The 10,183-nt window shown below is 32.2% G+C and overlaps 1 protein-coding gene across 1 annotated transcript; it reads left to right on the top strand.

Moving 5' to 3' along the window:
- The first annotated feature begins 2,798 nt into the window (after positions 1–2,798).
- LOC132312943 (histone deacetylase HDT1) lies at positions 2,799–9,265 on the top strand. Its single transcript, XM_059811512.1, has 10 exons — positions 2,799–2,959; positions 6,302–6,372; positions 6,482–6,696; positions 6,865–6,881; positions 6,961–7,005; positions 7,101–7,252; positions 7,917–7,994; positions 8,152–8,242; positions 8,677–8,806; positions 8,882–9,265. Exons 1-10 carry the CDS (start codon positions 2,947–2,949, stop codon positions 8,943–8,945), a joined length of 876 nt encoding a protein of 291 aa, XP_059667495.1. The 5' UTR covers positions 2,799–2,946; the 3' UTR covers positions 8,946–9,265.
- The last annotated feature ends 918 nt before the right edge of the window (positions 9,266–10,183 follow it).

Raw genomic sequence — 10,183 nt, forward strand, 5'->3', positions numbered from 1 at the left:
TTAGTCCTCTCGGGTAGAGTCACCTTGCATCATGATACGGCCTGAACATGGCTACATCTAAATATATATATATATTTTTTATATATTTATTCAGTAATAGAATTATAAAACTTTAATTCATTTATAATTTCTATATCTATACTAATAGTTGCTCTGAAATAAATTAGAAAATAAAATTATGTCATTGTTGTAATAATTTTTATTTCATATATGCCATTATTTCACTACTTTGACCAAATATCACATTAAATCATCTTTCAAAAAACAAGTAATCAAGATATTTTAATATCCTACCTTTTTGCAAGTATGATTATACCTTACGTGACAGACATGTTAAATTAATCAACGTATTAGAAATTTAGAATTTATATAATTAATATTACCTTTATTCAACAAATTCGATTGGTTGATACGAGTTGATTTTCTATTACGATAAATTGATGAAACAATACAAACATTTAGTTTTTTTTTCACTTACACCCCAAAAGTTATTTTTAAAGTGTGTCAGATATCTTTTTGCATATAAAATAGCATTGTTACCTTTTTAACTATATGTTAGCTTAAAAAAAAAATGGTTGAAATGACTTGAATACCCTTTGACCTCATTATATAAATTTAAAATTATTGTTATTATTATTTCTCATTATTTAAACCAACCAAATTATAATTATAAATTTATAATTATTTTTTAAAACCAAATTTATAATTATTTTTTAAAAGCAAATTATAATTATAAATTTATAATAATTTTTTAAAATTATTCTTTATATATATATATATCATCATATACACCAAAAAATATATATTTGTGGAGAAAACAGTGAGATGAAAAGTTTTGGGGGGTGACAGAGTAATAAATTAGGGCAAATTGGTTAATTCAGGCTTTTGATAGGTTGGATTAAAATATATTTTAAAAACAGAAATAAAATTATCATTTTGCACATTTTTAACCAAAAAAAAAAAAATAATATAACGGAAAAAGAAATTGGGGTCTGACCATGAATAGATCAATTTTGCGTTATGAATTAATTTTAACTTTGATGATTAACGACGCCAAAATTTTCCCAATTATATGGATGCACTTTGACATGCCTGTGGAATTTACGGTGGTGATTCTAGTCTTCGCGGTGTGGCTAATTAAATTAGATAATTGGTTATATTATATTATTTACAAACTCCTTACAAACTATGCATTACTGGAAGCATCTAATAGCTATCACATATGGAAGGAAAAGAATTACCGTGTACCATCTCCGGAAAGACTGCTTCTCCGAATCATGTCCACTGCCATCCATGGTGATGTTGTTGCTGCTTAGAGTCTCTTAGCGGACAAAGATCCTTTCAAGCGCGAGAAGTCTCCATTGCTGGAAAAGTCCTGCACAGAATTTAGTGGTTAAGATTACATCACCACTAATACGTGAATTTTATTTATCAATTTAATCTCAACTACTAAATTTTGTGTTGCACCTCTCCAACAACGGAGAGAATTCTTTGCTCATCTACCTTCTTGGCTGTCTCCTCTGTTCTGGTTAACAGCCCCAACTTCACTTTTCAAATGGCAGTTGGTTTATCAGTAGTCCTTGTGGTTGGGTGGGCTATGTTTTTGTCTTTGTTTATGGTTTGGGTTTGTGTCTTTGGGCTTTCTCTCTCTCTCTCTCTATAGTTTATAATAGTCTCAAATATTGGCTTGTTGGTTAGGGTTGAAGCCCTAAACCAGCAGGCTACCAGGTGAACGGATAACCATGTACTGGACTTTTTCTGCAATAGAGTACTATACCACCTGGGTCCGATTAACTCTTTTTCAAATACATTTTACTTGATTTCATTCTTTTTTCAAAAGGTAGTTCTTTAATTTGTCTAATTTTTAATTACTATCAATTGCATTGTGGAAGTAATTTCTACTTATATTTTTTGTTATAACATTTTAATTATTATTATTTTTTATAAAGGCCTTATGATCCAGTGGTATCTTATCTGTCATTCCAAAGTGGATGACAAATGTTTAAGTTTTTAAAGAAATAAAATAGGTATGTGAATTTATTGACAATAAAAAAAATAAAATAAAAAAAGGTCTAGTCATTTTTTACAAAAGGATAAATCAATAGAGCAGAATGAGATTTTAAGTAAGCACCTTTTGAATGAGAATGTACAAATAGAATGGCCCATTCATACAAGATGGTAAAGGGCCCATTTATGATCATTGGTGGTTATTTATTTATTATTTTTCCAAAAGGTTAGAGTAAAAAAAATAAAAATGAATGCTTCATTATAAAATTGTCTAGTACTCCGCAGTAATAGTTCATTGTAAATTAAGATAAGTAATAATAAATCACAATTGTATCGTCTCAAACTCACCTTATTCAACCATTCAGGCTTATAAGTGATTGTCCAAAATCTTTTTCAGTATCAAAATAAATGAATTTTATAAATAACCAGATTTGAAATAGTCAGCTTACATTGAATTAATTAAAACCCTGAGAAGAAAAAAAATGTATCAAAACTTTGATCATTTAAATTTTTATAAATTCAGATATTGACATTTTGATATATATTTCATACTTGGATAAAAACATGAATGTTAAATATTTATAAATTCAAAATTTAACATTTTGATATATATTTAGATAAAACCACGAATGTGTTATTAAAAATTTGAACAAAAAAAGGATTATTCCTCTACAAATTTCGTAGGTCATACAGGCTATCGCGTCCATTTTTTTTCTTTCTAGAATGACCCATTTGGAGACGACCGATCGACCACATCATTCAAATTCAATTTGAATTGTGGTAGTCCTCGCCGTATGGTATCATAGCCCTTCCCCGACCCTCCCTTATATTCTCTCATCCAAACCCTAAAACCTTTCATTTCGACCCTCTTTTCAATTTCTACTCTCCGTCTCTCTCTCTCTCTTTCTCTCTCTCTCTCTCTCTCTCTCACATCGATCAATGGAGTTCTGGGGTAATATTATCTCACCTACTGTCTCCTCTCTTCATTTTTGATCTTTTTTTTACCATGTTCTTCTAGTTTGTAACTGTTATTACTTTTTCTTTCACGCAGATGTGTGGGGTTTGTTTTTGTGTATACACACACTCATACGCAGGCACATTTACACATATATTTTTCGCACTTACAACTTTGTATATATACTTGCTTCGGTTTTTGCATTTCATGTTCGTATATGGATTCTCAACTTCTAAATATACTTGCTTAGGGGAACAAAAAATCGGAGCTAGTTTATATATTTGTTTCATGCTGGGTTTGTTGTTCAAACATGTTAATTCTGTGTATGAACATGTTTTCTTTTGCTGTTGAACTGGTGGATCTGAGACGTGTTATCTAAGCATCATGGTGCTTTGCGTTTCTTCAATTTGTAAGAACTATATTACAGAGCAGGGCTTGAGAATTAGAGGAGTTTAATAAGTTATATATTGATGTATTTCCATGAATAATTTGGCGAAAAATTGGTTATAAATACTGAAATGAAATGAATGTTCAGATATGCATGGATGTAGTATTAGGAAGAGGTTCTGATATGTCACTCTTACCATTCCTGTTTTGATATATTTTCACATTTTTTTTGACTTGAGATTTTTATTACAACAATGCTGGTTAAGTGGTTATCATTTATTGTAAGATATGTAGTAGGTATATTAGATATAATAGTGATGAGCTAAAATTGGTATTTTAGGGGCGCTGAATATCATGAACTCATTTAAAATTCAAAACTTATTTGCCTGTTATATTTTTATTACTCATTTTCTACAAATTTGTTGTTGCAATCTCTTTTTTCTTTGGTATTTCTGTTACTTCCACTACCACTTGAATGTTGCAAGCTCTTTTTTCTTTGGTCCTTTTGTTATCTCCACAACCATTTGAATGTTGTGAGGGATAACATTTATGGATACAGCAAAATCACATGATAAACCATTACTTTGTTAGTTGAATTAAATTTGATAGATTGCTTCACAATGTACTTCATGGCAGCCGCTATGCAAAATAATGCTAAACATTATGTATTGTCGTATTGTCCTGCTCATTTATGGATACAGCAAAATCACATGATAAACCATTACTTTGTTAGTTGAATTAAATATTATAGATTGCTTCACAATGTACTTCATGGCAGCTGCTATGCAAATTTATGCTAAACATTAGGTATCGTCGTATCGTCCTGCTCTTGGTTGTTTTGTTTTTGTTTTGTTTTTGTGGGGGGAGGGGGGTCGGAGGCGTAGGATGACATACTTTATAGGGTAAAATAATACGCTAATTATTTTGAAGGTACTTGAGGGACCAACTCAATAGAATTTTGTATCAATTGTCTTCCCATTTTTTGGATTTGTTCTTTGGATTTTTTTTTTTTTTTTTTTTCTGAAATTTATGTTTTATGGTCCCTTCTATCCAGCGCTTGAGATTTTTCATGAACCAAATGCATCATTCTGGACTGTATATATATAATGAACTGTCTTTAGAAGTGCTTATGGAAGGCGCTGATTCATAATATTAGGCTTGAACTGTCTGCAAGGCGGTACATGCTTTGAAATATTTTGCATGCCTTAGAATGAAGTTTGTGATTCATAATATTATGGGTAGAGTTTCAGTTATATTATATTTACTTCTGCTGAGGGGATTAAGTGTTTTATTAGTTTTATGTTACTTTTCTTTGTATCATCCTTGAAATTATGTTGCCTATGCATTTTACAGTTGACAGTTTATGATTGACCCCATGTATGGTCAACTATGCTGAAGTTATATTATGTGTGAAAGATTTGTTCCCTTTTTTCTTTTCATTAAGAGTATATATTGATATGAACATACATATGCATGTAGATGCATGGACGGAGCCAGTGCCCCCTCTGGGCCCATGTTGGCCCATTAATTTTCTTTATTTTTAATGTATTCAATTATTAAATACTATAAAATGCCCTCCCTAATTTTTTTTTTTTTTTTTTTCAAAAAATCTCTCAAATTATGTTCCTTCCTTATTCTTCTTCTTTCATTTTTAGAATTATTTTCGAAATTGCATTTTCTTTCTTGAATTAAACTCTATTTTTTTTCCTTTAAAATTCTCTCATAGTTTTTCTTTTTACTGAAAATTATATTTTATCATATGTTAGTACCTCCCCTCCCCTAGACCAAATTATTGGCTCCGTCCCTTTGTAGATGCATATGCACCCATGCATAGTTTATGTATATCATTGAATCAGGCACTGTTGGTTCACATTTCCCTGTGCATTCTATTACAGAGCTTCTGGTAGTTTGTATGAATTGTTGATACTTGTCAAAAAAACAAAAAAAAAAGGTTCGTGTGAATTGTTGATGCACATGTCGTTTTTTATACTCTCGCCTTATGTTTTCTGTGGGTCGTTTTTTGATGCTGTAATTTTTTTCTTTCATTTTTTGTACTGTTTATGTTTCTTCTTTGTGCCCTTACGTGTCAGGGGGTTGCAATTTGTGTTTAGAGAGTCAGATTTGTGTTGTGTCAGGATTGACTGGAACACGACCAGTTTACTAAACATGATGTGACATGACACGTTCACCTAATTAATAAATGGGTCCTATAACTTCTAACATGGGATGATTCGTTTAACCATTTATTTATGATTTCTGTCTTAAATATAAAATGTTAATATAAACAGAAAAACAAAATATTGAATTACAAAAATTGGCTAATTATAAAACACATAATTAACCAAGAGTTACACTATAGTACCATACTAATTTATATATACTACAGTTATGAAGGTTGAAATAGGTTATGGGCCAATTTGGGTTGACATAACACAATTAAATAAATGGTTTTGAGTTCCAGACTTGAACACAACGCAAATAATATAACGGGATAATCGTGTTAAATCGTGTTAACATGATTATGACACAAAAGCAATCAAGGTTAATCCAAGTTTGCTAATTTCGTGTTGGCGTGTCATTTCAATTTTCATGACCTATATTTTCAGTATACCCTAAAACCTTCTTAACATGTAATGATGTCTGCGTGTTGAAGTTTAACATGAGTTACACTATAGTACCATACTAATTCATAAAATATTACTATTATAAAGGTTGAAACACTTTACGGGTCAATTTCGTTTGACATGACACAATTAATTAAGTGGTTGAGCTCCAGACCGGAGCATGAAGCAAATAATTATATGTGATAGTCTTGTTAACACGATTATGACAAAAAACTGATGAAAGTTAATCCTAGCATGCTAATTTTGTGTTGGTGTGTCGTTTCAATTTTTATTACCCCTAAAGTCGGTATACCCTGTTAAAACCTTGTTAACATGTAATGATGTCCAGGTGTTGAAGTTAAAAGTGGAAATCCTGTTTCAGTGGTACCGGGTGATGGCAAGGTTTTGCATCTTTCACAGGTAATATTCGAAGGCCTAACACTTATGTTTGGTTGGTCTTTTTATTTCTCATTTGTTGCTTCCCTCCTATTTACATACAAGTGTATTACATGCTGCTACTCATTCACAGGCTTGTCTTGGTGAGGTCAACAACAAAGGGAATGAGTATGTTTGCCTGTTTTTGAATATTGATGGCCAGAAGCATGTTATTGGAACACTCAATTCTGAAAAGTTGCCTCAACAAGTATTTGATTTGGTGTTTGAAAAAGAATTTGAGCTGTCCCACAACTGGAAAAATGGCAGTGTCTACTTTATTGGATATAAAGCGGAGAATCCATTTGATAAATATCCTTTTCTTGTTTCTATGTGCATGTTTTCCATTCCGATTTTGAGTGTCTATGCATTTTAATTCCTTTGTCCTTTTTGCCACTTTTATAATATTAGCTGTATCTTTTATTTTTCTTTGTTTATTGGTGGTTGTCTTCCTTGACCTCCTGCCTTGTTTATGGTTACTTCTGATGAGGAAGATGGTGAGTTTGTGAAATTGCTTGTTTAGTCTTATATTTTCCATCTTTTAGCAATGCACTCATTTCTACTTCTCACTGTTAGGTTCTGATTCTGATGATGATATTCTACCTGTTGCTGTGGACAATGGTAGATAATCCAGTTTCAGCATTCAAAATTATTTGTTACTTTGTTGTATTTTTTTGAACTACTTTTGATGTGTATGGGTGGTTTTGATTTCCTAGGAAAAGCCGTGTCAAATGCAAAGGAAGAGAAACCTGCTGCAGCTGAGAAGGTCAATACTATGTCTAAACAAAAGGTGAAGATTGTGGAACCGAACAAAGATGAGAAACCAAAAGAAGATGATGATAGTAGTGATGAATCTGATGAATCGGAGGTACTTACTCATTTTAATTGTGGTCTTTTGAATGTGTTTTAACTAGATAACACTCATTATTATAAAGAGCAAGTTTTGTCGAAACATATACAGTTTGGTTTTAATAATATTTAATTTCATATTAAAGATCAATTTAGCATGAAAAATCACTAAATTGTTGGAAATGTGTATAATTGAAAAATGTGGATGCAATTCCTAAACCTAATGCGGGGGAAACTTTTTTATTGTAGGGAAACTTATTTTTTAATTTTTATTGTATGTTGATTTATTTCTTTGACATTTTTCAATGAATTTGTTTTAGGTGTGATACTCCCCCTCTCCTCTCCCTTCTTGTATTGTCTGTTTATGCTTGTAGGATGTGTAATTGGTGGTGGTGGAAAATTAATATTTAAGTGTAGCATTATTCATATATGACCTTTAAACATGGGGCTGATTTGCTGGCTCTAATAGATAAGGTTGGTGCATGTTGAACATATAAACCTCTGTGAATTAGTATTGCTGACTGTGTTTTTATTTTTTTTATATCTCCTGCATCTCTTTGGTCTTGATTGTTGCTATAGTGGTTTAAAATTTAATTCTGGTTCTAAATTTTGGTGCTAGATGAATTTATTTGGGACAATGCACTGCCTAAATATGACAAATTCTGTGGTGATTTATGTTACAGACAGGCGAGACTGATAGTGATGAAGACTCGGAAGATGATGAGAGCGACGATGAGAGCGATGAAGAGACACCAAAGAAGGTAAATTCAGAATCAATTCTCTTTTTTATTATTTTCTACTTGTTATTGGATGGTTGCGAAACTGCATTCAATGGTTCTCAACCATTTTCCCCCGTGGTAAAATTAGTTCTCCTCTTTTCATCACTGGCTAAATTACAAATATTTCTTGCTTCTGAAGGTTGAAATTGGCAAGAAGAGAGCTGCTGAATCTGCTAGCAAAACACCTGGTACTGATAAGAAGGCAAAATTGGTCACTCCTCAAAAAACAGGTGATTTTCCATCTTTCACTACCATCATTGCTTGTCATGTGTACTCTCCCTTCCTCTTTATTTTCTTGCAATTGTTATGTTATACTTTGTTGTTCACCTCTTTCAGTGTGATAAAAACTAAATTACTTTTTATTTTAATTTTTTCTTGCTTTTATTGTCTTCCATGGCTTTTTTAGTTCCTTGGCATATTTTGTCTGACAGAATAGTACTCCGATATTGTAATCTGTGTTAATGTACCATTTTAACCTCTAATTTTTTTTGGGCATTGCAAAAATATGAAATATTAGAAATGATATAAAGAAAAACAAAGCTTTAATGTGAAAGTGGATTTACAGCTTTAGTATGAAAGTGGATTTTCAGAGTCCCTTGAGCACATGGTTTTTCTTTTGTTTGTGGCTTATTGCTGAAGAGATCATCCTTTCTTGGTGGTGCAGATGGCAAGAAAAGTGGTGGCCATGTGGCAACGCCTCACCCTTCGAAGCAGGCTGGTAAGACTCCTGCTAACCAGCCAAAGCAGCAGACTCCAAAATCCGCTGGTTCACATCCTTGCAAGACTTGCAACAAGTAAGTCTATTTTTGATTTCTTAAAGTTATCCCCCAGTTGTGGATGATATAAATTCACTCCAATTTTGCTTTCAGGTCATTCAATTCTGATCAAGCACTACAATCACACACAAAGGCTAAGCACAGCGCTGCGAAGTAACTGGTTTTAAAGAGAATGCTGCAAAGTCTTGCATGAGTTTTGGCTACCTTATTTGGGGTATGGATTGAAAAGAAGCTAGCTATTTGTTAGGTTTTATTATATTCTCTCTTTTTTAGGGTACTACTAACTTGTTCCAATTATATGGGCAAAGGTTGGTGAATGGTTTTGGTATTATATATCTGATGTTTTCTGCGCTCTGATTCCTTTGGTTTGGTATGGATAGTTGGTATGGATGGTCAGTAACGAACATACACATTTAAAAAATATATGGAGCAAATTATCTTTCAGATATATATATGTTTGTTTGTTTTTGTGTGTTATATATATCTTGGATACCTAAGGCAGTGTAGCCTAGTTAGTGTTGTTAAAGGTGTGTCTAAGTGTGCCCCTATGCTTTAGGCTCATAGAAGTGCAACACTTGTGCTTCTTGTGTGTTGAGGTGTACCTTTGACCATCTTTGCGCCTTTAATATGGAATATGAATATGCTTTAATAGTAATTTAATTTTTCAATTTTGCTGCTTATTTAATACGAGTAGAAATTTAATTTTTCAATTGTGCGCCTTGCAAGCCAAGCCGTTCCTTTTGCTTATGCTCTGAAGGACCTCTAGCCCCTTAGTGCGCCTTGGGCCTTTTGATAACACTAAGCCCCAAGGTAGGTATAAGGGTTGAGTTTGGGTTCTTCTACAAATGGGTGGGTGAGTTTCTTGCCTATTCTTGTATGTTGGATGAATCAATTAGATTGCAATAAAAGTTGCCTGTTGGTTTCACTGGCATGTTTGAAACTTCAAATGTTTCATGGCTCGTTTATATGATGTAATTGATGACTAGCAAATACTTTCTTAATATGGTTATTTTTATTTTATTTTATATTATTTTATTTTTATTTGTTTTATAAATTGCTGTATTGAAATGATTTAATCCAATATCTATTTTTACTAATGGTACTTATTTTCGAGCATTAAACTGCTTACAAATTAAGCAATATATAAGGTCTGGACATGACAAAGTGGAGTGTTAAATTTTTTTATTTTTGGGGATAAAAGAAAGGCTAAATTGGGTCTTTTGGAAATACTTTCTTAATGTGGTTTAGTTTCGAGGAATATCAGGTCGAAGCTTTAAAAGTGGCTTCAGTTTTTTCTGCATCATGTGGTTTGGCAGAGATTTTGTTTCTCAAAAGAAGCTTTAAAATTATTAGTGACTTGGGGATATAGCAGTAGTGTAAGGGTTCAAGGGTCAG

The sequence above is a fragment of the Cornus florida genome, unplaced genomic scaffold (genome assembly GCF_030987335.1).
Source record: "Cornus florida cultivar Cherokee Brave unplaced genomic scaffold, ASM3098733v1 CherokeeBrave_3.0.0_Hap2_Chr06, whole genome shotgun sequence".
Classification (NCBI taxonomy): Eukaryota; Viridiplantae; Streptophyta; class Magnoliopsida; order Cornales; family Cornaceae; genus Cornus; species Cornus florida.

Excerpts from the sequence above, each read along its gene's own strand:
- LOC132312943 (XM_059811512.1), top strand. Across the intron at positions 7,995-8,151 it reads ATGAAGAGACACCAAAGAAG|GTTGAAATTGGCAAGAAGAG; the intron begins GTAAATTCAGAA and ends TTGCTTCTGAAG. Across the intron at positions 8,243-8,676 it reads GGTCACTCCTCAAAAAACAG|ATGGCAAGAAAAGTGGTGGC; the intron begins GTGATTTTCCAT and ends TTGGTGGTGCAG.